Source organism: Parus major, chromosome 14, assembly GCF_001522545.3.
Source record: "Parus major isolate Abel chromosome 14, Parus_major1.1, whole genome shotgun sequence".
In the NCBI taxonomy this organism is placed as follows: domain Eukaryota; kingdom Metazoa; phylum Chordata; class Aves; order Passeriformes; family Paridae; genus Parus; species Parus major.
This window is the reverse complement of record NC_031783.1, coordinates 6006985-6034453: the sequence shown is the minus strand read 5'-3', so window position 1 is coordinate 6034453 and position 27469 is coordinate 6006985. Positions and strand designations below refer to the sequence as shown.

Below are 27469 nucleotides of genomic sequence, written 5' to 3'. Positions count from 1 at the left end.
CAGCCCTCAGAAGTTCACAGCTTTAACAAACTTGATATACCAAATAAATGCTTCCTTCCCTCACCCCCTAATCAGCAATGAGACAAAGCCTGCACCACATTACCAAAGCCATTTTAATATTATATATATATATCACCAGACAGCAAAAAAGAGGAAAAAGGGAATAGGTGGCAGGGGGGGAGAGGAAGAGGGGGCAGTCTTTTCTTAATCTCTCTCTTCAGTAAAAAAAAAATTCTCTCCCCCTTTATGGTAGCTTTTTACCCTTCATAAATCAACACTTGTTTTCAAATCCAAAACAGTCACTGGTCACATTGAAAGCACACTAGGAAAAGTTGATCCTCAGCTGTGTCCTACAGTCACAACTGCCTGGTCATGTGCTGTACCGTAACAATCATTAAACAGCAAGTCAGAGAGCACCTGGAAATCCTCTTCCACTAATCTGAGGATCACAGTTCAAGATTCTTTCTGTGGACACTGACAATGGGACAGCTCACAGGGAAGATGTGAGAGCTTAAGGCTGACCACCTGTGAGAATTCCCAGCAGTTCTAAAATAGCACATGGCACACAAGCTCTGGAAAAACTTGTCATTAGGGCACTATGTGCATTATCAGGACAGTGAATCTAAAGACAGCACAAACTCAGTCCCTGCTCTGAGAATTAACGGAGCAGAGATAATTTGAAGCAATGGCAATTAGATCACTTCATTTCACAATAATTTGAACAACTTCCTGAGACAGTTAGTAATTAATACTATACTACTTCACATATTTTAGCCTATTTATTTGAAGTCACATAGAAATTATTGCATCTGTGAACATGTATTTCTCATTAATAAGTTACATTATACAAACTCAGGATTAAAGTTTACTCCAACAGTAGAATTTTGGGTATGGGATGCAGTGGGACGAATAACAAGCTCTTACCTCATTTGGGTGCCTGTGGAATATAGAGCATTACAAACACAAAAAGCACTTAACAGTCAGAAATACATGATCTCCAAATTTATTTAGTAGCAGCATTACTGCAAAATTCCTTAATTTGCTAAGGCACTGATGCACTTCAAGGAAACCTGGAGTTCACCTTCAAGCTATTCCTTTTTATTTATTTATCCTATTTGCTTGAAAAGTAACAAAAAAGCATACACAGACTTTTTTCTCTTTACAGACACATGAAATACCATAATATGAGAACATGAAGTATCTCACAAACTTAGTATTTTTTGTACTTAGATAAATCCTTAAAGGCTGTCTCTAAATGCAGAGGGGTCAGGTTTGTGTCTCTAAACACAAAACTATCGAAGAGGAGACTTTTGTCATCTCTGTATCTGAAGACTGGGTTCAAACAAAAACACATCATGCAGGAAGTGTCAAAGCACCCAATCCCATCAAAATCAGTGGGAGATGTTGCCAGCAATTTAACAAACCAAACAAAATTCTGAACATTTTTCTGGTTAGAACCAATGCTCAAAGGAGTAACATAGTATTGCAAGTGCATATTAATGACTTTCCTACTCATTACTTACAAAAATACGCTAAAACAGGTTAAGAGTTTAGAAGTCGAGCACTCAAATTTTAGAAGCCCAGACTTGACCATAACAGGCTTGCTCCTTCACTCTGCCTGTAATCAGGTAATTGCATATTGTTCTCACAGAGGAAACCCGATGCATAGCAAGGACAGTGCCTCAGGAAATGAATCACACATGAAAAAGACTTCAAGCACCTTCAACCTTTATGGACACTGCATCTGACCAAGGCATGGGAAATGTTCAGCACCCAGCTTTAATAAACACAGCTGGCACCTTCTGTGCAATCACAATGCAATTAAAATACAAGTGCAGAAACAACAATAGGAAATGTGCTTGACAGTAACAGGGCTATGTAAATATCATAGAAAAGTAGGAGGAAAAGTCTTAGAAAGACTTTAAAAGGCTTAGAAACAGAGACACACAAAAATACCAAGTTTTCTGAGAGCAGCGAGTAGCACTGTTTCATCCTTCTCTAGACTGCATTTCAGAAGTTGGATTAAAATTTAACTGTTTTCACTAGATCAAGAGACTGTACAAAAACACTTCATAAAAACAGCCTCACAATTTTCCTTCAGTGTGTTTGCAGAAAGACTGAATAATAAAATTTCAAAAGCAAGCCTCAAATAAAGTGCATTAAAGCTGATGGGAAAGAACCAACATTTACTGAGAAAAAGCAATAACACTGCTGCTATCACTAAGCATGTGTATCATTTACAATTTAGACTAAACTCTACCTTATTCAAGTTTAAAAATAAAGATGTTCCCACAAGATTAACCCAGACTGATTTCACCCCGGTAACATAGTATAATATACCTTTCACAGGCTGAGCTAACCTGTAATAGCAAGGGAGGTGTGTTGTACTCAGGTCCTTCATATGGAACACAAAATGAGGCTTTGAGTTGAGAGGATGAGACAGTAAACAGCTTATCAAGTGAGCTTACTGAGACTTTCTTTCATGACCCCAAAACAAAGGGTCTCTGCCCTTTTTCCTTCTGTTACTTTACCCACTTCAACACTTGGAAAATACCTAAATTTCACCTTTCCTGCTGGCATCTAGCTAGAAGCTGAAATTCACGCAGTCTGGATAAACAAACACTTAAAACATACATAGTCTAAACAGACCAAAGGTCTCATCTGTCCTTTACATATGACCACTTCAGATTCATCAGAAATCACATGTAAATAAAACAAACAGTCCAAAGCATATACTTTAGTAGATAATTATATACTTCAACTCTCAGATAACAATTCTAGCTCAAGCCACAAGATTTACAGCCCAACTTCCTTTTGCTACAAATGAAGCAGAGTGTAATTTTTCTATTCTCTGTGGCCTCAACAGAACATATGGACACATTTTTCTTGCCTGAAAGTAAGTCTCAAGTCTCCCTCTCACCAGCCTTTTTTTTTTCTCCTAAATTTAAATTCAGTTTCATCAAATTTCATCATGCATCAGCATTCTTGCTCTATCTTCAAGTCAAATATCAAAGCCAGACAGAGCCAAAGCTCCACGAACGCTTACTTTAGCTCCAGTAAATGCTGAGTAGCACACACTAACTACTCCTTGTATGTTCAATGTAACATTCCTATGTTTACATCTGAGCATGACTTTTCCCTTTTTTCCTGTAAAGCCAGACTACACTGACTTACTAGTCTGACCTACAACACTTTCAAAACTACTTCTGCAATGCTACTGTCTCATTAGTTTTGTAGTAATGGACTTGATTTCTATGTCTTTGGTAAAAAGCATTGCATTTCAGTTAGCCTTGCTAATTTTGAACATTTTTAAACATTTTCCAGTTTAGAGACAAGGACCAGAATCCACAAATGATCTTGATACAGCAACTGCAAGATGCAAATCTTGTATAGGGCATTCTGTTACTGTCAGAACCCATTCATGTACTCCTTGTAAGATGACTGAAAACTACCAGGTACTTTTTCTCAATGAGCTACATATTCCCACTGATTTCATTTAGAAAGTACTTCGTCTCTTAATGACCTCCTTTCCTCGTTCAGTACCAAGAGAAGCTATCAAGGTGCCTCTCATTTTTCCTGTAAAAGCAGAACACTTAAAATGGATCAAAGAAATTAATTTTTTTATCCCTTGCCACCCTTCCAACTCTCCAGTGGCAGAGCTAGGAAAAAACTATTCCACCCTCTGCAGCCAGCAGTAACACACGGCTGCGAGGCTCCGGAGGCACAGGTTATAGTTCCCAAGCTCAAAGCTTCCCTTCTGCAGCAGCTGCTGCGTCCTGCAGCCCAGGGCACATCCCGAGTGCCGTGACTCACCGCTGGCTACCGACATCCCCACACACCCTGGAGCTGCACTGCTCACACACAGGCACCAGCCCCTCGCCTCCCCGCCTCAGCCACCACCAGGAAACAAAGTTCTCCCTCACGAGGAATGTGGTATTTCTTGTATGTATCACGCCTCGTACTCTATTCCACCGAAGACTCTGTGGCATTACTAAAAACAAAACAAACACGTATGGTAGCCCAGAGTGTAACATTACGTGACGAACTGCGTCTGCCCTGAAGACCTTCTGGGACGGAGAGGCCGGTTTCCGTGAGGTAGACACCAGACCACAGAGCCTCCGCCACCAGTGATTGCTCCAGGCGCTTTCCTCTCGGGAGAACTGCGGCAAAACGCCCCGGCGAGGGCAGCGAGCGCCTGGGAAGCGTCGCCCGCCGAGCCGCCCCCTCCTCTCCCGACCTCGCAGCCGTCTCTGAGGGAAACCTGCCCCAAGCAGCGCAGCGGACGGACCCGGCCGCAACCGCCCCCTCCGAGCCCCCTCACAGCCCCGCCACCCTCCGCCCTCACGGCCGCCCCGAGCCCGCGGCCGCCCCCCTCTCACTTGAGGTGGTCCAAGGAGTGGATGCTGCGGGCGGCCTTCCCATGCCCGCCGCCCACCCAGCTGCGGGAGCGGCCGAACATGCTGGCGGCGGAAGGCTGCTCCGGCCCGCGGGCCCTACGGCCTCATAGCCCCGCGGGGCGGGCAGGGACCGGCGCGGAGCCTCGGCGGCGGCACGGAGACACAAGGCGCATGCGCGGCCAGGGCACGCCGGAAAGCGCCAGCCCGACCCCGCCCCTGGCCCCGCCCCCGGCCTGCGAGTCCCAGGAAACACCGCGGGGGACGGGGCCAAGCCCTCACACGGGAGGGGCGGGGACTGTTGTGCTGGGCACGCTGTAGGAGTGGCTGGCTTAGAACAACATAGGGGAGTAAACGTAGCCCGAATCAGAAAAAAAAAATCATGAAATGTGAGTGTACCTCCTAAATACGTTGTAATTTGAGGTAAAATTTGGTCCCTGACATTGCTTGTTCGGCTTCCGTAACCCAAACGAAGCTGTTCTATGGGGTCAGGTGTGCAGCAAGACGCAGTGTCAGAAATTCAGCTGCTGACATTCCCCTTGCTGAGGTTTAGCCAGTAAGGATTTTGAACAGGCTTAAAAATTAAGAACAGAGAGAAAGGGACCCATGACTGTCTTGACCTAGTTTGGGATTTTTAATTTTTGCTTTAGCCAGAGAAATAGAGTTAATCTGTGTAAAAGCTGAAGTTTTGTCAGACAGTATAAAAAATGCACCGAGTTTTAAATCCCGCCTTCGGTTATATTTTGGTATAGGTAAAGCCTTGGTCAGCAAAGAAACACCTGCACCGCACCCGAGAGGGCCCTCAGTGCTGCTACAGGAGGGCTTCGGTCACAGCAGAGGTCGTGAAACAACTTCCAGGGGCGAAGGCACAGCCCAAACCTCCCGCGCTGCCCCGCTCCGCAGGCTCCGGGCTGCGGCAGAGCTCGGGCAGGCAGGAGCGCGCAGCCGAGGGTAGCGCAGCGCAAGCCGCCCCCTGTCCCCTGCAGCCCCCGAACAGCCGCAGCGGGACCCGAATGCCGGCACCGCGGCCACCCCGCGCCAGCAGCAGCGCGGCGCTGGTAAACAACGGCGGCGTGCGGCGGGTCAGGCGCGGGGCGGGGAGCGAGGGGCGGGCGGGGAGCACGGTCCTGCCGCGCAGGCCGGGTTCGCTGGCAGGTGCTCCGCGCCGACCTCCCAACGCGCCTGCGGGCTCCTTCCGCAAAGTTTGCGGGCGGGAGGAGGAGGAGGGAGCCGCGGTGGGACTGCAGTAGCCGGGCTGGAGATGCCGCTGATCAGCCTCCTGCCAGCGGCGGGGCTGCGGCAGCGCCGCTGAACCCGCGCTGGCCGCCCGCCCGCCGGGGCGCCTCTACCTCCGGGGACTGAAGGGACCGAGCAGGCCGCTCCGCTCTCCTGCGGGGCTCGCCTCTTCCCGGGGTCCGGATTCGGCTCCTTGGGACTCTGCCCTTTGCTGCCACCGGGGCTGCGGCGTGTAGTCGTGCCCTGCTCCCAGCTCCGCCGCTGCCGTCCGCCCCCCGCGCCGGCCGGGCGGGTCGGTGCCCGCTGCCCCGCAGCCCCCACGGCTGCATGACCGCCGCGGTCTCCGCACGTCTGGATTCGGTGGAGTCCTGGGCCTTCCATGCGCTGCTGGTGCTGCCCTATATGTTTTACGTGGGCTTGTTCTTTGTCAACGTGCTGATCCTGTACTATGCCTTCCTGATGGAGTACATCGTCCTCAATGTGGGCATCGTTTTCCTGCCCGAGGATATGGACCAGGCTCTGGTGGATCTGGGGATGCTCTCTGACCCTGGCTCCGTGCTCTACGAGACGGACAGCGAGCTGGATGTCTTTGACGGGTACTTGGAGTGACGGCCCAGGGCGCTCCGAAACGACTGAGCTCTGCCGCCGCCTGGCCCGGGGCAGGGGCCCGCCGTGCCCGCATGGCCGCAGCTCCGGGAGCGCCGCGGCCCCGGGGTGCCCTCGCTGCGTCGCGGCTCCTGCGCATCTTCCCTTCCAAATGACACACTCCCCGCTGGTGCAGGGGCTACAGGGGCAGCCGGGTCCCGCTGCCACCGGGCAGGCCCGCAGAGACGCAGAGGGCTCGCAAGGGAAGTAAGTGATTTCTGAGTGTCCGGCCGGGCACGGCGCTCCCGGGGCAGCGGGCACAGCGCCGGGGACACGCTCCGCCGCAGCTCCCGGCATGGGCGAGCGCTGCGGGCAGAGGGCCGGGGCCACCCCCGGCGCTTCCCCCGCCCGGCAGCGCCCGGAGAGCGGCGGGGACAGCGTCCCTCTCCCTCGGGACTCATCCTCCGAGCCACTGCAGCTATGTTGCTGGGGGCTGCCTGTACAGCCGGGCAGCAACTTTGCTGATCCGGTCCTGAAAGCAGCCCTGAATCGAAACGAGCAACGAGGTTAATATTTATTACAATTCAGAGACCTTCCTCGAGTCAGAAATACATCTTAGTTTGCTGCCCTTTAAAACCACTCTCTTGGATAATGACAAATTAACCAGCTCACCATCTTCCCATTTTAATTGTAGGACGAAGGTTTGCTTAATCAGTTTTTTTTGTGGGTTGTTTTTTTTTTTTTTAATAGTTTTGAGTGACTCTAAAACTCTGGAAATGTAAGGACTTAGCATTTTAAAACACTGAAATGCATTCGGGAAGAAAAATCACTATTTTTAGATAGGACTTTCTGTGCCAAAAGTATGTTAATGAAAACATTCACAGTTTGAATTAAAATGTGCTAGCAAATCTGCCAGCATATTTTTTAGCAAAATATTGTCTGTAAATCTGAAGACCAGTTCAGGATATCTTTATTTTTCTGTTTGAAACGATGGACATAGGAAATTCACTTACAGTGTTACAAGTATAAACTCGATGACCACGCTATACAAACACCAGTTAATATCATAAACAGTCTTCTAAATTAACAAACCCAAACAAACATTTCCTGTAGTTCTGTCCTTCATATAGGTTAAAATTATCTCCTGAATATTTCTAGTCAGATTCTGTGTAAAGTAGTATTAGCTGATTTTGGTCAATAGTTTAGAATGAAAAATTGGATATTTTTGGGTATTGGAGTAACATTGATTGCACAAACTGCTGAACAAGGCTTGCCCAAAGGCACATGGGAGCCTAACGAGGGAGTGAACAGATTTTGTTGCTACTGGAGAAATCTCTATGCATATAGTCACTGCAGATGGAAGTGTCTATGCCAGCATTTGGTGGTCCATCCCAAGCAACTGGATTAGAATCACTTCTAGAATAGAAAGTGTGTTTTGTCTCCCCACAAAACACCATTGACTGCTTTTGTGGTTGTCTCCTTTTTCAGATGGAGAAATAATACACATGCTCTGTATTCCAGGAAAGAAATTCCTAAAAATTAATGGTAATTTAAGCAAAATCTTTGGTGCTATAAACCATATCCATTTTCTTCCCCAAAGTACCTTCCCTCAAATTCCAAATCTTATGGCTCCAATGCCATTTAGTAGAGGGATTAAAATACTTTTTTTAAATCACTTTTTTCTGTCTAGAATTTTTCTTGATGAGTTGTGTCTAGTTCTCAGGAAGCACCAGACACAGTTTTCCTCTGTGGGTTTTTCCTACTATATGAATATATAATTTGATATGAGCACTGTTCAGTGTAGATTAATGGGCTTCTTAAAATTTACCTTCATATTAATGAGATAAGCAGCTCTGGAAACTGCTTGATATTCTGACTATAAAACCCTCGATATCTTTGATATGCAGAAATCAAAATGCAGAGGTTTTCTCAAAGCTCAGAAGTAAGGCTCAGTCTATATCTACCCAGAGCTAATGGAGTTCTTCACAGGTACCAGCTCCAGTCTCGATCTTTCATTTGGAAGCTGTCATGATAGATGGTGTTTTCCACTGAGAATCAAATCACAAATCCCAAAAGTTAGATAAATTCTTAGGGAGCAAAAAGTTTACTGTGTTTCATCTATTTCTGTATTTAATTATACTTACAGACTTAGCAACCAGGTCAGAAATTGCATAATTATTTAGCTACCAGGCAAAGACACAGTGTTATCCCCATAACAAGAGATTTGAGTTAATATCCTGGTTCCAGGTTTCTTCAGTGTTCTGTGCCATTCCTCACCAGTTCCATAGTAGCAAAGCAGGGAGAAGAGGGTCCTAATTTGGAGCTGTGTTTTCTGCTTTGGGAGCAGCAGTAAGGCCCTGAAAGGGAGGATTTAAATTCTTGTGCTGCCTTGCCTGCAGTGACCCGAGTTTGTGTGAGTGTTAACCCCTGCTCTCCTGGCCTGGGAAGGTTTCCCACCTGCCCTGTTCCCTTGCATCCAGAAGTGCTGAAGATTCACAAGACACTGCAGGAAGAATGGGTCTGTTTTGCCAGCAGTGATGAAAAATACATAGGCCTACTCTTTGCATTAAAGAGCAGCACATTTTTCATGTGACTCACCAGTGATTTCTGAGAACACCCAAAGAGCTATGATTAGCCTGAGCCAAAACCTTGCAGCGTCCTCCGTGCCTGGGAGAGCGGTGCCTCGCACCCTGGATGAGTGACGTGTGACAGGAAAACAGAGGGGGCAAATCCCAGGAGGCCTTTCTGCAGTATGTGGAAAGGCTAATTTAGATGTAAAAATAAAAGAACACGTGGATCAGAGCAGCTCTGTGCTCTCTGGCAGCAAACCCCTCACTTGAATAAACTCAATAGAAGCAAAATGATGTCCAAGTGTCTGAGCATAATTAATTGGTGGCAGAGATTGAAGTCAGACAGATAAGTTAGCAGCTGGAAAATGTTTCCTGGCCTATTCAAATGAAGAAATTAATCTGTGTAAACTGAACAGAATTGAACTCGTTCATGTCATCTACTGTTTTCATGTGAGTGTGCCAGGTTATTTTTACTATATTTGAAGCCCCTTGCAACAAGGTCATAGGACTATTCTCATACTTTAATAAAATCAGATGTCACTCATCAGAAAATACTCCTATCAGAAAGAAAATGGGCAAAAGTAATCAATAATGAAAACTGAATAAGCAAGATTGAATTTATGTAATCCTGCAGTACATGCTTTACCTGTATTTAATAAGATGAATTATGAATATCTTCAGTGAGCAGAATCCAGCACTCAAAAACCTGTGACTCAGCACTTCAGATGAATGCCAGCATCTAAATTTTGAATAAAAAAAAAAAAAAATAGCTTAACTCCCCAACTCATCAATATAGTGCCAGTTAGAACTGCAGGCTCAGTGTCTATGGGACAGCCACCCCCTGTGCCTGTGTTCTGAAGCAGAGATGTCCTGCAAAGGACAGAAGAATGATGTCACTAGCACTGTCAGGATACATTTAAATGTATCTGAATCCACTTCCTGACTTTTTTCTTTTCAGACTTTAAATACTAAAAATAATGAGCAGAGTAGTTTGTTACTTAATTTACCTTGCCATTTTCTACTATTTTCCCCCTTTTTGTAGAGATCACCAAGGTGATTTGTTGACTCCATGATATAGGTCAGTTGGCTGTTTTATGAGTTACAGTAGCAACAGGATTAAGTGCAATTGCTATGGTTTTTAGAACTGTGTTTTTATAACTGAATTTTTAGATATTTTTGTTATTAAAATTAATAGAAATCCAGTGTTCAAACTCACGTGACAGCTTTGCTTTAGAGAAACATGTACTTAACAGGAATTCCATTCTAGATGGAAGGAAGACAAAATCAAGGTTAACTATTCAGCTGTCCATACAGACTCATTAACCACAGCCATGGACAGTTCTAAGTAATTTTCTACCAAATGCATTTATTTATATAATGTCAAGAGAGTAAGCAGATTTTTCAAAAACTTTTCCAAGTGGTGATATTAATAATGTGAATTAAAATGAGGCACAGAAATCAGAGAGATGTTCAATTTTTGATAGATATAGTTTAGGCCTGAGTATTGCATGTGTTAAAAGTCTCAGTCACAAGTAACTTTAAAGAATCATTTAAAAGTATGTGCATGTGTTAAAAGTCTGTGGTTCTTTCCTATAAAAATCAAGCTTTCTGTAATAAACTTGCTTCAATAGGAGGCAATAGCCAATTACCACTTTTAAGCTGTCAAAGGAATTAAGAAATTAATCTGATTTAATTCTTTAAGTTTGTTTCTTCAAGGAGGGACAAAGTGACACTATAGTTCAGCTAATAACTATCCATCCTAAAATAGAAGAAAAGAATAATTTGTTTAGAGAATTTGTTTAGTCTCTAACTCTTTGCATTTGTCCCCTCATAATGATCCTAGCTTATAAGGAGTACAACTATCCCTAAGGATTAAATATGCACAAGTTGCTAAATCTTTCCAGTCGTTCAGGGAAACTGTCAGACTGTCTTTCTTTTTGCAGTTGAATTTTATTACTTTGGTTACAGATTTGGAAAGAAAAAATAGCTGAATAGTTTGAATGATGCTCTCTGAAGACACAAGTGTGTGTCTAATATATGTGATAAAAAGGGAAAAGACAAATAGGAGCCATATAGGGGAAATAATGCTATAATGGAAAACGATGATGTGCACTGAGTGATGGATTGCTGGGGAAACCCCAGGTCAGTTCACAGACTTAAGGCTAAATACTCTTTTCAGGGCCAGAAAGAAAGACCCAAGGGTTGCTCAGGCAGTAGAGCCCAAATAGGCCACAAGAACTGAAACATTGCTGCAGAAAGTGAGGAAATGGAAAACAGACAGCGTCAGGATGTGAAACAGAGTCACACCATGCATCCTTCACTCCAGCATGCATTGTGAGGAACAGTAACTTCAAAGGCAGAAATAGCAAAGATGTGACTGAGTTGTTAATGCCAGAGTCATACTACAGCCATACTGATCAGTGCTTGCAGGTATGTTCTAAGCTATTGAAAGTCCTAGTTCTGAGACTTAAAAAATACTTCAAAATATTTTCTACCTCTTTATTTTCCAGTTTTCTGAAATTTTTGAATTTTTCTGTTAAAAAATAGGTTCTCATGAAATTTGAGAGACAGATTTCTAATCTGAAAATTAGAAAGACAGGATTGAATATCCTGGCCAAATGTGTAATTTACACCCCATTTAATATCTACCACAACAAATTACAGTATTGCCCTACAGCACAGTTTGGAACTACCATTAGGCAGCTTTACACTTTGCTTTGGAGGCCCAATACATTTTGCTGTGCTATTTTTAAGTCAGCCTAGAATTTGATCTGCAGTGCAGAATACTAACCTCACTGAACTGTCTGCTGTAGACCAGTTTTCAGTTCCACTTGGAAAGCAATCAGATAAACATGAAATGAGTAACCTGGTGGAGCTGCTGTTCACCCTTTTCATGTCCTCATTTTAAGAGAAGGATTTTGAGCAGACGTGTTCTGTTAGCAGGTACTGTAGCTGACAGACATTTGACAGAAACGCCTCACTGGACACAAAAGTGCTTCTTGTTTCTGACCTAGTATCTGCAGTAAGTGGCACACAGGAACATGGAAGTGTTGTGATGAGTCAGACCACGATCTTAAAGCCCTGTGTTCCACCTCTGGGAGAGCTCATGGCCCTGACCAAAATCTGCAGGCTGCTCTCTGCTTTCCCAAATCCTCAAGGCAGAATTGCAGGATGTTAGAAGGCACATTTCTGCCCAGCTCTTTAGCAGATGTTTTCCAAACCCGCCACCCTTTGCCCACTCTGTTATGAAATCCCTCTGGATTTCTTTCCTGTCAGTACAGGATCTGAATACTTGAAAGACCTTATTTTGTGCAGTCTTGAAAATTTCTCTATTCATCCTCTTCTTTGAGTCAGTAATGGTGATGAATAAAAATTGTTCCCTGGTATACTCTGCTACTGAGTTCTTTCCTACCAAGCTTTATTCTTTGCTTCCAATCTTTTAATCTGCTTTCAGTCCATGAAAGAGCCTTTCCCCCAGTCCTGTGTCAACCTGTTTGCTTTTGGCTTCCTGTAATGCCTTTGTTAATGACACTATGGCTCTGTGTCCAAGCTCATGCAGAATGTGTGACCATCAGACTTCATTCTTCATTCAGATCTCTAAAGGGGAAGGAGCTGTCCATGCAGAGACTTGCTGCACACAACACAGAAATGTCCTGAGCTGCAGGCAGCCAGGGGACCTGCTCATGGTCTGCTCTATCTCAACTCCTCCTCAACACAGACTCATCCCCAGTCACCCCCTCTCAGAGCTGCACCATTCTACACTATGCTAATTAGTCATCTGTAAAATCACAAGACCAGATGAATACTGTCACTAGTGCCCAGCACCTTCATAATCCATAGCTCTGGATCTACTTAAAGAAATCTTCTCAGCCTTGTATGTGCCCTTGATGATTGTAAAAAATCACCTCCTAATAGCATGGGATACTTTGACTTCAGATAAACTGGGATAAAGCAATATAACAGTAATTTATTCTTGGCAGTAAGACCAAGAAGTTACCCCAAAGTGTTATTTAGCTCTGTAACTACTTACCAGTGGATCCAAAATAGTTGGAACAATGTGACTCTAAGGTAGAAGAGAAAGTGACCAAAAGCAGGGACTACATCAAATGTAGTCAATGCTTAATTAACACAATGATCAAAAAAATAAAAGTGCCCTAATGAATGCTATGTAGTCAAGATAATGTAGCCAGTTCAAACATCAGTTTTAATTAGTAGGTCTAATGATATCAAATCTGGATAAAATAGGTTATCCCACTGTATGTCACAGCTGTTTTTACTCTTAAGAGCATCCCCCTGGTAATTGATGTAACTCTCATACCCCTCACACTGGTATCTTTATGGCTCTGTTAAAATTCCCAAGGACTGATGTGCTCTGACATTAACTGAAACTGTGACATTGATTTCTCTGAATGGTTGTGCAGCTCTTTACTTCTCAAAGAATTATTACCCAGAGTCACAAAAAGATCTGATTTTAAATTTTTTTTTTCTAGTAAGTCAACAACATGGTGCTGTATGTTGCATACTCAGTGACTTTCCTGTTCATTTTAGGTATGAAGGGTTACTCTGTATTTATGTGTTTTCTTTTAAACAGATTCATTAAACACCTGAAATGGATTATGACCAGGCTAATGGATCAAGTCCTGGAAAGAAACTATACTCTGAAATGTAGAGATGAAAATAAGGAGAAGAGAACAAGAAGAAGAGTTGTCATCAGACTTTGTCAGTTGTGACTTCTCGTCATGGTCTTTGCCTCTTGTGTGTGCATGCACTTACTGCAGTGTTCATGCACCATACTGGGCTTCCATAGGTAATTCTGGGATGGACTATATGAAAAAATAAGATAAACTATGTTCCATTATAACAGAAAATCAGGATGGTACCCAGATTTGATAAACTTTTGAATGAATACCATGTCACCAAAATGGACACACTCCACATATAGCTTAAGCCAGTTTTACAATCACACGTTGAAAATTCTACCAGCCAGTAGTTCAAAGGCAGTGCTTTCTCAGGGGAAAATATGCAGGAGTGACTGAAGGAGGTTCTGTTCAGGGAGTATTATGGTAAGAACTGTGCTAGTAACATATTTTATTTAAAATGAGAGTTTTGAAATAGATCAGAGAGAGAATTTTATATAAGTCAGGTGGATTCATTATTTAACACAGGATACTTTGCAGATTGTTTTAGCTCACGTTCCTATGTACAGATGTGAAAGCAATACAATAAAGACTGACCTTTTACATGAAAAATCAGGCATTTGTGTTGGAGTTGTTCTTCAGTTTGTAAAGAAAATAACTGAAATATGCTTTCAAAGAAATTCTAGTGTTCCTGTAGGTATCTGCAAGTAATTCCAGATTGCTGAGATGGCCAGCAGGTAGGAAATCCTCATGGACAGCTACTTAAAAAATCAGACCTGAACTGAACCATCAGGCACTGAGGGGGGGAGGGGGGGATGTTATTAGGGCAGGCATTGGACTGGTTTTGTTTTATGGTCAAGCTTTTTAGAAAAATCTGATTTTTGTAACTGTTCAATTTTTAAACAGAATTGATGTATCAAGAACATTTTGGATAAAGAATTGAAAACAATTCTGCTGACACTTTCTGCATGATGTCTGTCCTCTGCAGTCTGTGTCTGCCATCTGCTCCCAGCGTGGGCTCCCCACTGCAGACAGATGGTGTCAGAAGTCTCTTTTCAGCCAGTATGAGGGAACAGGAGGGTGATGGTTTAGATCCCCCATGAAACAATGAGAAACTCGTGTATCCTGATACTGCCAGTGTGTTCCATTCAAATAGCACATTTTAGCTCCTAGGCAGTAGAAATGAGCTCCCAGTTCCCAAAATTCTGTGGTCCAAATACAATTTTCAGCTGCTTCTGCAAGAGGGGAAGCACTGACACAAACCAAGTAGCATTTCTCCAAGATAGATTTCATCAGGTGCAGTTCAGGACCTTTAAACACTGACAAGTGTTTTGTTCCACACAATCCCAGGACAGCAATTCAGGAATGAATTCATTTAGGGCACATTATTCTAACATGTAAAGATACATTTAGGGAAGGCAAGTCCCCATTTAGGTACCTATAGAAAGAATACTCAAGTTTAGCAATGTGTCAAGCTTGTGTTCATGTGCCCATTTGCTACTAACAGAGTTAAGGCTGAATTTCGCTACTGCAGGGGGCATTCCTGCTGCCCTTATAATTACTAATTCGTAGTGTTCACTGAGATGGCTTCACTAGTTTTGCAGGGTCCCATTTATGCCTTTTTAAGAACCTGGTTCAGTTTGTCACTATTGGTACTTGGTGCAGTACATAGGAGTTTGTAATTAATTCTCTGTAGTGGGTTTGTGCCACACAGTCAATAAAACAATACAAATTTCCTTGAGTCAGTCACTTTGGAGATTCTGAATCTTAGATCAAGATTTCTGATTTCTCAGAACAGCTCAGCATCATGCATTTAAAGGTTGGGGAGAGTGTTACAGGCTCTGACTAACATGATAACACAATCCTTGGCATTTTAGCAAGGCTTCTTTGACAACAAAAAGATGGACATAAAGAGAGCGGCATTTTTCTCATCCTAAAAGGTGTTTTATAACAGAGATTTGATCACAACAGCTTCTTAGAGGGTAGCTAGTGAATTCAGTTTCTATACACAAGGCACTCATTTGACAAAAGCATTTTGAGGAGCTTGATGGCATAAGAACACCAGACTTTGAATGTGGATTAATTTTAGAACTTCTAACTGCAAAGATTTAGAAAGGATGAAAACCCCATTTTGCTTTTATTAGCAGGTGGCCTCAGTCAGCACATTTGTATCTCCTGATCCTGAACTTAGCCTGTCGTTTGGCATTGCAAGAACTTGTTCCTGTTAAGAAAGAATTATTTCTCAATTTCCAGCCCACTGAACTGTTCAGTGCCAGCAGGACCATCCTGTCTCTCTCACACACAGTGCTTCCCATGAACCTGCAATACAAAGCCCCAAGCCTGTTCCTGTGGCAGAAGCCAACAGTTGCTGTGTGGTTTTATAGTGTTTCCAAGAGAAACATTTTCAACGGGTACTAAAAGGTACTGTTAAACACTTTTATTAATACTTAAAAAAAGATGTGTAAAGACAACCAAAACACAAACCAACACCAAAATATCAAGATTTACAATCGGTACATAATAAATGTACATCTCCCACTAACTCAGAGAACTGCAGTACACCAAACATGATTTTAGCAGTCTAGACAGCATCCTGTAACATTCAGCTGCCTTTGGAATATTTAGCACATTCTCAGACTCAGTCACGGTAAAGTGCAGCTGCAGAATATCCCTAAAGGGGCATTTGTCATCCAAAACTTGGTTAAGAGAAGCCAAGACAAGGGCTCACCATGGATGTGCATGGCTGGAGTGCTGCAGGCTGATGGGAATATCACACCAGATTTGGCTCAAACTCCCTCTCATTCAAGCAGCTCAAAGAGGAGAGAATAAATAAGATTTTTTTGTCCATTGCTCTGGCTAGAGTTTGGTTAGAGATCAGAACCATGCAGATAGTTAACAGAAATGCCACATTCTAATTACAATTATATTCTCCACAGTGTTTTTCCACCTTGCTCTCTGTTCCTTCATATGTTCTGATTCCCTGCTCTCAGAAACAATGAACAAGTATTCCTTCCTCCCTTCTTTCTTTAATTTGTTCACTGTCTTTAATTTGTCCACATACCTGATGTCAAGAATCTGCAGGCATTGAAACTTAAGCAGAGGAGTTAAATTTGTTGGAAAGAAAATGAATGTTGTGGTTCTGAACTGTTTAAATATGGGAGTTTTTAAAGACCAAGAAACAGAGTACTTAAGAGGTCAGTTGAGCGATTCTAGTTTGCACAGATCCTTGGGTCAGTATTGTCAGTGCTTCCTAGCAGAAGAGATTTCAAAGAGGTGGTTGAACTAACCCTGAGCTAACTGTGAAGTATAAACTTCCCAATTTGTAGCATTTTGAGCATTCCTAGGTTTTTCCATCCCTTTTTGTGGTTCTGTCTCAGACCGTATCTGGACAGGAAACCAGAATGCTGCTCCTGACCTGACAATTGCCTCTGCACAGTTTTAAGTTCTCTTCATGTTCACAGAGCAGAAATAAAAGAATAAAAGAGACAATTGATTTGCTGTTGCACTCAGCAGGATGCATATTTGGCCCACATATGACTGAGACCAGCAGCATAGACATGATAGTGCTTTGAGATGTGCTTTTGTCTGATTGCCTGGTTACTCATAACTCTGTACCAGAAGGTCACATAAACCACACATAGTAGTGATATCACTGTCAAGTATAAAATTGGTGCTTGTAAACATTTATGCTGCCAGCTGCATTTAAGAAATTAGCGATCCAGGTATATGAATTTAAAGTTCTCATTTGAGACAAAGTAAAAACCTTTAAAGATTGTTTGAGGATTTGTGTGCAATAAACTGGCTATTTTTATCCATTTGGATTTCTACAATAATGTTAGAAAAATCTTTCATAGTTTTCACTTTCAATTCTTCTCTTCTTTGTTCTCACCCACCAATCTTTTTGACAGATTCTGTAACAAGTCATAGAAGATATGTTTCTGTCCCTTCAGGCAGCACTGGTTACTAGTGAAGAAAAGAGCAATTTCAAGATTCACTGATTATTATGAAGAAAAGAGCAACTTTTATATTCTTGTGGATAATCTTATAATATCAGAACGTTTTCTAGGGCTCGATGATTCTTTTTTATGCTCCTCACCCTAGTGCTTCCAATCAGTCCATACAGACAGGTGAAATCTGTAACTTTGATCTTTGAAAGTCCAAAATCATCAGACCAAATCTGATGGCAGTTACCTCTGGCACCATGAAACAAATAATCAGATTTGATCTGTCAGTGCTTCAGATGTTGCAATTTAAGCAGCTTTCAGTTTACACTTCCATGACTCAGTGATGGAATTTTATACTCACAATATCCTGGTGGTTCCTGGTCTCTTTTATTGGTGGTCACAGTATCCAGATGCCCTTTTCATCTTTGAACCTTGATGTTGCTTAACTCTTCTATCACTTAAGTAGAAATAAGGTTGGGTCCTTGAATAGCATTTTAAAACTCTATCATTCACCCCATTTTAGCATAGCTTAGAAACTTAAATGTGATATTTTTGCAACAAACATGAAAACACTGATTCATAAAGCAGCAAGAAGACAGGAAAGCACAGAGGACACCTTCCTCTCTTCTTTATGACACCTGTAAAATGATGAAAACAGAACATTAGATGTACATCAGATTAACCACCATTAACATTACCAAAATCATAGATTTGATGAGCTCTGTAAACAGACAACAGTGGCTGGTGGATGTTGAATGTTTCAAGATTGGGAGACAGGATCCAGAGTTCCTGCTGCTATTTATCCTCAGGGCTAATGCAGGTTTCCTGATAGTGTATCTCTAGTGTCTCCTTTCTCAGGAAGGTAGGGTTGTTAAACAGGACAAAGATTTTATGGACTGTAGGCTAGCAAGGAGCACCACAATTTTTCACTGCTGGTGTATAAAGCTGGTCTGTGAAGCTGCTATGACACCTGAACCTTCCACAACCTGTAGCCAGGTCAGTGCCATACAAACAGCCCAGTCTACATCTGGTGATTACTGCTCTGAGAACAGGAGTCATGCAAAGGCTTGGCTCACTGCGTGGTCCAGGGAGCCACTGGCAGCTGCAGCCATCCCATGGCCAGACCCATTCAAAGCATGGCTCATGCAGCTGGTGATCACACTGCAATTTGTTTTCTGGCCATCTAAAGAAAGCTGGAGCACATCTGATATCTGGCTTGACTCTGGCATTTACTGGAATCATTTAATTGATGCAACATGCATAATTTTTTTTTTTTTTAAGAGCAAGAGGAAGCACATGGCAGAAAAGTGGGAACAGAAATCCTACATAAACCCCTCAACTTCCCATGCTGGATGCAGCTCCTTCAGTCCAGGCAGTTAGATCCTCATAATCATTGACAAACTTATTAAATTCTTCACAATGCAATTACTTAAAGGATTCTTGAAACTCTTCAGGCAGGATCAATTAAGTAAAAGGGGCAGCCACTGGCTAAACTACACAATGAGACTGAGAACAAGGAATGTAGGAGGGAGTGTTCTGCTCTGAGTACAGTACAGATACAGCTGCATAGTGAGACAAGCAGCTGTTGAGGATTTGTATTAAACAAAGGAAAAGTGAAAGGACTTAGTAAAAATCAACACAAAATGACCTCTGGGGAGTACAGAACTCATCTATTAAACATGAGAAGTACAGAGACCTTTAGATTTTCCACAACAGAAAACAGAAGGTAAGCAGGGCAGCTACCAGTCACAGAACTGGGCTGGACTGGGAGTTCTAGAAGTCCATTTTTCTTAATAAAGCACTTGCAGTCAGTTAGTGCAGGTGCCAGGGAGGTGGTGGATGCAAGGTGAGGGCAGGGAAAGGGGGCCTGATGTGACATTGATGTGTGCCACTCTAGGGCGCCGTCTCCAAACTTGCCCATGAACATGTGCATGCTGTTACTGTGCCTGCTGCCAGTGAGCCTGGAATCAACAGCACCCACAGAAACAAACCTAGCTGTCTGAAAGAGTCAAGGTTTGTGTTACCTCTTTGGAATCCTCTGAATCTACACACTGATCCTGGAGTCCAGCTGGTGAAGGTGTTCAAGAACTCCATAGGGAATGGTGGGATTCCACATCCTGTAAGGGCAAATTCAGAAAGGAAAGAGATTTTTAAGAAGTGTGATTTGCTTCACTTTCTTTTAGCATGTTTGATCTGTTTTTGGCTTTTTTTTGGTTGTTCCTGTTTGTTTTTTAAGTTGTCCTTCCCTTTGACTATCATGCTATGAAAATATATAAGCTATGGAGCAAAGGAAAATGCATTTTGATTTAGAAAAAGCAGTTCAGTACTCCATAGCCGTGTTGACTCTGGTTACAGGACACAACTGCACTCCTGTCTCTGTAACTGTTCTCTAAGTTTCTGTCAAACTCCCTTCCTCTGAATGTGTACTGGTAGCTTCAGGATATTTAACCTCTAATGATGGCTGCTCATTGTTTATCCCTCAAACACAAGTGGTGCAGCACAGAGTGGGTCTGGTTCTCTGGGAGGGTAGAAAATTAACAAAGGGAGGCTCAGTGGAAACTGTTTAAGGCAAGACAAACTTGATTGCCTGGGACCACTGGGAACTAATGCAGCTGAAACCAGAGACAACATTTTTTAACATCTCTGCTTTTGTATTTTGGTGTTATCTTCTTTTATGCCTCTTATAAATCTGACAAATACAGAAGGCAGTTTTAGCATGATCTCTAACCCAGTTTTACAGGATGAAGATACAGCAAACAGACTGTCAAGAGACTCACACCAAGTTCTTTATATGGGGACATTTTCGTAGGCTGTCCGTCAGCTGCTGGGCTCCAACACCAGTTATTTTGTTATACTGAACACTGAGGAATAAAAACAACTTTGTTAATCCAAATCAAATGGTGTAATCAAACTTTTCATTCAAAATCAAAAATACTGTTTAATGTATACGTTAATCTACAGATGGGGTAAAAAATTAAAAAGGAAAAACCCCAAAATAGATTGTTGATTCAAAAAACCTGTAATAACATACTCAAAAGGTTGAATGGGAGCTTCATTATATTAATTCATCTGAGGGATTCCTTTTTCTATGTTCCTGAAGTCATTCTCCAGATCCCCTTGAGCCTGTTCTCTTGCTTTAAGACCAATGTTTTTGGGTTTATGGTGAACTATTCCTTAATCCTTTCTAGTCACTGACTATCTGCACTCTGCAGAAGCACATTTTCCCTGTGAAATTTTCCCGAAATATTCTTCCTAAGTTTCTGTCGCCTCTAAAATCAATCATAGAACATTCGTATTTTCAGTCTTCAAGGAAGTAAACTTTCCTGGGCCATCTCAAAAGGTTTCATACTCACTCTAGCACTCTTAAAGATGTCATTGCAGGAAGAGCCTTTGCCAGATTTTCTGCTCCAAAATCACAAATGTTATTATTGTACAAGCTGCAGAAAACCAAACCAGAATAGTCACAATTGAATGATGGATAATGTAAACAGGTATTAGATCAAGGGTTTTCAAATATGGTTAGTACACATTAACTTTCAATCTATCCTTATTTTCATTTAAAGTTTAAAATACACATTCATATTTCCTGTATCAAGTAAGGCAAATGGCCACATCCTTCTTCACCTAGCACAAGTACTGCAAAAATAGCTCTAGATTCTGTTATTCTATGGATAACAAGAACATTTCTGTCTACATTAGTTCAAATTAAAAATCTTCTAAAAAATGAAGCTCAAAGATTTGGGGTGTAGCGTTCAAAAGAACTCCACATCACCAAACTACTGCAGAATTTCACAGCAGGGTTTCTTGCATTCCCTGCTTTACTCAGGCCTGTGCCAGATATCCCAGTGCAGTGGGATGGACCATTGTCCCTACGTCAGCAAACACGTGCTTTGAGTTTGCAGCAGATGTTGGTTCTGGGTGCTCATCTGTGCAGGGTGTGATTCCTAAGTGGGTATCATGGACTGGCTTTAAACATCAGTCCAGTCCTTGATATATTCCCAAGATATCCTTCTGTATGTCTGTCATACTTTTTCTCCTCTTCTTTCTGAAGACTTTATGCAAGAATGAAGTCACAGTCTTGCCTCTTTGTTCCCTGTTCAGTAGCTTCTAACAGAGACAGCAAAGTATGTTTTCAAAACAACTCAACAGGATACAGCTACTCACCTTAGTGTTTTTAAGGAAGACAAGGAAGGGAGAGCTGTAGCGAGGTTCTCTGCACCCAGATCTGTTATTTTATTCTGTGATAAACTACAGTAAGTGAGATCACTTTGTTAGTTGAGCACATTTATTCTAATATATTACAACGTGGGGGAAATTAATTTTCAATTTTTAAAAAAATGTAATCTGGACAGTCTGTTTAGACCAAATGCAGAGAAAAAGTCTAAACAGAGCCCTTGAAGGGAAATAAGGAAGGATTAATCTATAATGAATGAACTGATTAAATATCTCCATAGGCTCATTGGCCTTTCATGTCCATGGGAATCATATGCTCATGGTTTTTAACACACTGTCCCTTATGCCTCTAGGTTTAACCTATTTCTTCTCAAAATTTCCCTGAATTGTTAACCTTGCACTTACTTTAATGTTTCCAATGATGTCAGGGTTGGAAAGACTTCAGATAGACTCTTTGCTCCTTCATCTCCTATGCCATTTTCACTCAGAGCATCAAGGCTGTGTGACAACAAAGAGAGAATTAGCTTCCCTTTTAATCTACATTTTTGTGGTTTATTCACCTCAGAGACCACTCTATCTATCTTGAAAAGCTTCTTCTGTGCAGTAGCCTCAATCAGCATCAAGCATCACCCAAATTACAGCTTCTCTAATAAGCAGCATTCTGCTGCCCAAATTTACAGCCTACAAGGTTTTTTTTACTAGTTGAATGTCTTGACCCATTTCCTTTGATATGCAAGCTTATTAAAATGGTTATGAAATAGTTGTGTTCCAGCTAAGCTGAAATGACATTTCCTGTGCACACAAAAATACAGAATTGACAAAATCCAGCACAGTCTGTAAATCCTTGCCTAAAGAGCTCCTTCTCCAGAGAGGGAGAATTAAAGATGAAGTTTTCCTCATACCTAGTCACAGTTTCAGATACTGGATCCCCTTCTAATCTGACAGAGAATCCTGGAATATATTGGACAAATTTCAATTTTAAATTTTTATTGTTTTCCTGAAATATCATGAAAAGGCCAGCTCCAATACAGATAAATGGTCAGTGGGCTGCATAAGGCCAAAGGCCCTCTCAAAACCCAGTAACCTTCCCACAGGTGCTATGGAACAACACTGGCTACTGCTCCTACACTTGTTTCTAGTGTAAAGTAGCTTAAAACTAAGAGAGAGTTGGTTTGTCATGGCTGTTCTGGAGATCCAGTGAAGACAGAAGTGACTGTAAGCAGTTGGTTAGTGCTGGGGCAGAAGGGGGGACACTCAGGGGCTCTGTACTGAACCTTTTCCCACCCTGGGACACCCCAGGAATGGACTGAGGGGCTCTGAACAAACCACCACCAGGTGTCTTGACGGAGAATGGGGAGCTTTTAGGCTACTGGTATAGTTTGGGAATATTTCTGCTGTTCAGTGTGGTCATCAAATAAGGAGTCTTGTTGGCAAATGAAATGTTTCTTGGGTCCAAGAGCTCCCCCATCATTAAGGGGTGCTGAGGAGAAATGTTAGCAAAGTTAATCTTTAGCAGAACTCACTCTAAATGCTGAAGTGATGGAAATGCTGAAAGTATTTTCACTAGTTTTAGCAATCCTTGGAGGCCACATGCTGGACCCAGCCTGGAAGAAAATACAGACATGCAGCAAGTTTTTCACATGCTCACAAGCAGCAAAATTAATGACTTTTTTAGTTCTTTCCCTGCAGCTGCCAATGCAAGCTAGTTTACCCTCCTCAGAAGCAGCTATTCCCTACCACCTGTGCCACAGAATTCTGCTGTGAAGCCTCCAAATGAGGACCAACAAGACAGAGGTCAGGCAGATCAGAGCATGCACAGAACAGTGGGACATTTGCCACTTTTAGACTTATCTCACTTGTTTTAGTTTCTTGTATTTCTGTTCTCTTTTTCAGGTTTTTCACTTTAAGTATAACCTTGAGATGAAATATATATCTATCTCAGTACAAATGAAATGAAAACAAAGTTATTTTTCTCCTCAACTAATAACAATTCAGTCTAACTTAAAATCACATTTTGCTGCAGCTTAAAGCATAAATGGCACTTTGATATTCATGCTCCAAGCAATTGTCTCTCATATCTTATTTGGAATATCTTTGGTATTGGAACAAGTTCAGTTATTTAAAAGAATAAGAATTTTAAACAAAAATTTAAATAAAGGGAAATTGGAAATGGAAATTAGAAGAGAAAGCAGCATAAAACCAGAAGGGAGGCCAAGCATAGCTGTCCTAGGTTGGGTTAGATCCACAGATCAGGAAACAGGTGAAGACCTGATGAGAATTCTCCATGGTACTGCTGCGGTTTCTGCCCAAACTAATTCACATTCTATGGCAGGATATTTTGAGCAATAGAATAGCCTTGGAGGCTGCTTACAGTTTGGGGGAAAGAAATGAAGTGTTACTAAAATCTCACTTTTAAAGTGACGATACCAAGTCAACCTCCCTTTTTCCAGAAAAAAGGATGCTAAATAATTTATTTGGGAGGCATTCTCTGATGTGATCCTCTCATGGCCTTAGGTCTGATAGGGTAGAAAATTGCATCAAAAGACTCAGATAGAAAAGTCCAGCATTTCTGGAGAAAAAAATATTTCCCAGGTAACTGGATCACAGTCAAAATATTTTATGCCCTGTGGTGCAAGATAACTACCTGGTGGTCAGGAGATAACTTGCACTAAAACCAAACAAAATTGGTAGAGCCCTGTTGATCTGTATTGCTACAGGAGCCAGAAATGATGTTTTTTTGAGTTTTGGCCATAAATTAATTAATCTAGTTCAGAGAAAAGCAAGATAGCAATAAATGGAGTTTACTTAATGCTTTAAGCTGACTATAGATCAGTGCAATGACTGTAGCCAACACCCACAACTACTCCTTCTTAAACACGACCATCTCAATCAGTAGAACTTTAGCACTTACGCAAATTCGAGTTTTCTGAGGTTTCTAATGGCAGGAATCTCATAGCTGGTGCAACCAGATGCTTCTTGAACACTAAATAAATCACAGTAGAACCAGAATATGATAAATATTTTAGCAGCCAAAATAGTGCTTTAAAAATAATTTGTTAGCAAACTCTTACAGAAAATAAACTGGTGCACTAACTGAGGAACCAGGAAAATTCAGAGTAACTTCTGCTCTAACCTTTCTTCAATTGAGTAATTTCAATCCAATAATTGCCTTTCATAGTGCAGTTGTTTGCTCTTTTTCCAATAAAACTTAAAAATACGTTTTTCTGAATCAACTATTTTCTGTCAAACATTAAACCATTTTGTCTATATTTTAATCAAAATACTCCACCCATGTTAAATTGTTTTTTGTTAAAACAACAACAACAACAACAACAACAACAACAACAACAACAACAACAACAACAACAACAACAACACTTTATTTCTGCATGTTTTTAATTGCAACCAATCCCTTAGCTACATCATCAGCAGGGATGGAGCACGGGATTTCTAGAGCACGTAACACAAGCTTGTACTTCCTGGGCTAAAGGACTGACTCAGGCCATTTGGGATCAGTGCAAAACAGGTTTTCATTTATGCCCAGGTGCTACAGGGGGAAAGAATCAGCCCAAGTTATGTAACAGAATTACTGGAAGATGGCATACTCAGAGATTAAAGAGAAATGCCAGCTGGCTCTGTCATTGGCAGTTTTGATGACTGCTCTGCAGAGTGCTGCATCATTGCTCCTCCCTGCCATGACAGCCACCTCACAGGGGGCAGGAGAACCCCCTGAGATGACCCAGGAGCTTGCCCTGTCTTAGTTACTTCTCCTCTGGACAAACAGACAACCCCATTGTCCAGCACTGGTGGTGGAGCCCTGTTTTCATTAATTGCTTGTGTAAGAGGAGTTTTGATCATAAATCATCCTACCAATTCATCATCTTCTGCATCTCTACAAGGTCAGAGAGGTCACTGATGTCCTTCATTGTCTTTGCCTTAAAGGGATCAAGAACAAATTTTTCTGTGGATGCTTTCAGCAGTTCATATTCTTTTGTCTGTTCTAAAGATTTCCAGAGCCTGACTGTGTCACTGAGGGAAGCCCTGTGAAGTGACAAAACAAACATAACCAACAGATGTGACTGCTGTTGTTGCATGAAAGTGTCACTGTGTGTACACAGTGCTATGGATGATGCTGTGGGGTACAGAGTGACCAACCTGAATGATGTCACATTCCTTAGGCTGACCAAGGCTTGCAGCCCTTGCATGTCAATGCTGCTGTTTCGCAAATCCAAGGAAAACTCTTTTCTTGACCTTTTCAAAATAGAAAGCAGTACATGGACATCAGGTGGTGTAAGAACTATGCCCAGAAAAGACAAGTCTGGTTCGAGTCTTAAGGCCATATGCTGCAGAAGGTAATTGTTCTGTGTTTCATAAACACAACAAAAAAGCTCCAGCAACCTCTCTGGACAGAGAGTATTAATCTGCAGCCTTCTAATGTATTTCAAGAGTGTCTTCTGTTTCTTGGTTGATTGTTTTGCATCCACATTTGAAAGAGAGCACAAATAGAGGTCATCCTGGAGAAACATCAAACCAACCAAAAATCGAGGCATCAAATCTAACCAGTTATAAGGTTTTTTCTTCTTGGATAGAAAAGACAGGTACTTTGTTAGATTTTTATCCTTGAGTTCTTCTGCTAACAAAAGGTGGAGTGCACACAAGAAATTCTGAATGACAAAATCAGAGAATGTGCTCCCAAATTCCTCTTCTTCACTATCTGAATGTCTGGGAAATGCAAATGGCAGGACAAACCCATACTTCAGAGCAAACTCTTTAACTTCCTTAGAAGGAAGAAGATCACTTTTCATGGCACTTTGGTGCTTTTCTCCAAGACACCAGGCTATACGGGCTAGGGTAGCAAGACTCTCTTGATTTTGTGTGGTTGTAACATCTGTTTGCATAAGCATTATCTTCTGCTTAAAAAATTTTAGGAAGACTTCAGTAAGAGTTGAAGGAAGACTTTTCTCCCCCATTTCAAGCACTGCCTCACAGAGAAAACAAACAAATCTACACATAACAGGGCTGTAACAATGACTGAACAAGTACTCATGCTCTTTGATTAATTTCAGTGCACTATCACAGTAGGGTGATTCTTCAAAATATTTGGTTATGTACAATTCTCTCTGCTGAGAAGAAAATCCTACTATTTCAATAGTCTTATCCACTTTGGATGCATACTGGTACAGTTTGTCTTTTGGTCTTGCTGTAAATAATAAAGTACAACCATTGAGTAACTTCTTTTGGATGAGTCCTGAAAGCAGCTCCTTTATACTGCACAAATCCTTTTCAGGCTGGCTGGCTGAGCAACGAGGAAAATTCTCATGATCATGCAATCCTTTAAACCCATCAAAAATCAGAAGGACTTTAGCAGGATTTTGCAATATATATTCAAAGATCTCTTTGCTTCCCTCTTGAGGTTTTACAAAAAATTCAAGCAGCAGTTCTTTCAGGCTGTATTGTTTCTCAGGCAAGCTTATTTGTTTGCAGTCAAACCAAAATACAAATTCAAACTGAGAAAACTCTCCACTGGACCAGTCCTGGCAGATCTTCTGAACCAGAATGCTTTTGCCCATTCCTGCTTTACCCAGCACCACAATCACTTTAGTCTCTAAGTCTTTACGTTGTGGGATTTGAAATATCTGGCTTCTATCAATGGTTGTCTTTTCCTTCTCTTGCAGGCTGCAGGTTACCAGCTCCTTTTCCATTGCTTTTGCACTGTTCTTTCCAGTCTTTGTTTCAGTTTGAGTTTGAACAAGTGTCCCATCAATGAACAGGTGATCCAGGTTTACTTCCCGCTCCATGGTCACAGATTTGCACGTGTCTCGGAAATAATCTTTAAGTGACGAACAGAAAGTTTCCACTTGCTCTAAAGAAATGAAGAGCACACACAGACTGAAGGAACCAGTCCACAAACTACACAATCATTTCATGAT

At 41.9% G+C, this 27469-nt stretch overlaps 3 protein-coding genes across 10 annotated transcripts in view; 1 reads left to right on the top strand and 2 right to left on the bottom strand.

Moving 5' to 3' along the window:
* CLEC16A (C-type lectin domain containing 16A) overlaps positions 1-4570 on the bottom strand; it is a 55818-nt gene extending 51248 nt beyond the window's left edge. For 2 of the 7 annotated variants that reach the window (XM_015643007.3, XM_015643009.3), the window contains exon 1: positions 4380-4569. In XM_015643007.3, coding sequence (XP_015498493.1) covers positions 4380-4459 — 80 coding nt within the window. In that variant the 5' untranslated portion in view covers positions 4460-4569. Of the gene's footprint in view, positions 1-3813; positions 4133-4379 lie in introns of those variants that run through there. The other 5 variants (XM_015643010.3, XM_015643011.3, XM_015643014.3 and 2 more) reach the window with 4 other exon arrangements.
* Positions 4571-4690: 120 nt separating this feature from the next.
* DEXI (Dexi homolog) lies at positions 4691-14037 on the top strand. Of its 2 annotated transcripts, XM_033517845.1 has the most exons (3): positions 4691-4783; positions 5147-6482; positions 13377-14037. In XM_033517845.1, exon 2 carries the CDS (start codon positions 5958-5960, stop codon positions 6237-6239), a length of 282 nt encoding a protein of 93 aa, XP_033373736.1. In that variant the 5' UTR covers positions 4691-4783; positions 5147-5957; the 3' UTR covers positions 6240-6482; positions 13377-14037. The 2 variants fall into 2 exon arrangements, with proteins under 2 accessions (XP_033373736.1, XP_015498814.1); XM_015643328.3 differs by having other exon boundaries at positions 4749-6482.
* Positions 14038-15844: 1807 nt separating this feature from the next.
* The window catches only part of CIITA (class II major histocompatibility complex transactivator), a 28351-nt gene continuing 16726 nt past the window's right edge, over positions 15845-27469 (bottom strand). The window contains exons 12-21 of the mRNA XM_033517998.1: positions 25695-27402; positions 25410-25580; positions 24451-24522; positions 23063-23143; positions 21945-22037; positions 21531-21614; positions 20720-20803; positions 20144-20227; positions 19391-19483; positions 15845-18004 (exon numbers count right to left, since the gene is read on the bottom strand). Of these exons, the coding sequence (XP_033373889.1) occupies positions 19411-19483; positions 20144-20227; positions 20720-20803; positions 21531-21614; positions 21945-22037; positions 23063-23143; positions 24451-24522; positions 25410-25580; positions 25695-27402 (2450 nt within the window). The 3' untranslated portion in view covers positions 15845-18004; positions 19391-19410. The remainder of the gene's footprint in view (positions 18005-19390; positions 19484-20143; positions 20228-20719; positions 20804-21530; positions 21615-21944; positions 22038-23062; positions 23144-24450; positions 24523-25409; positions 25581-25694; positions 27403-27469) is intronic.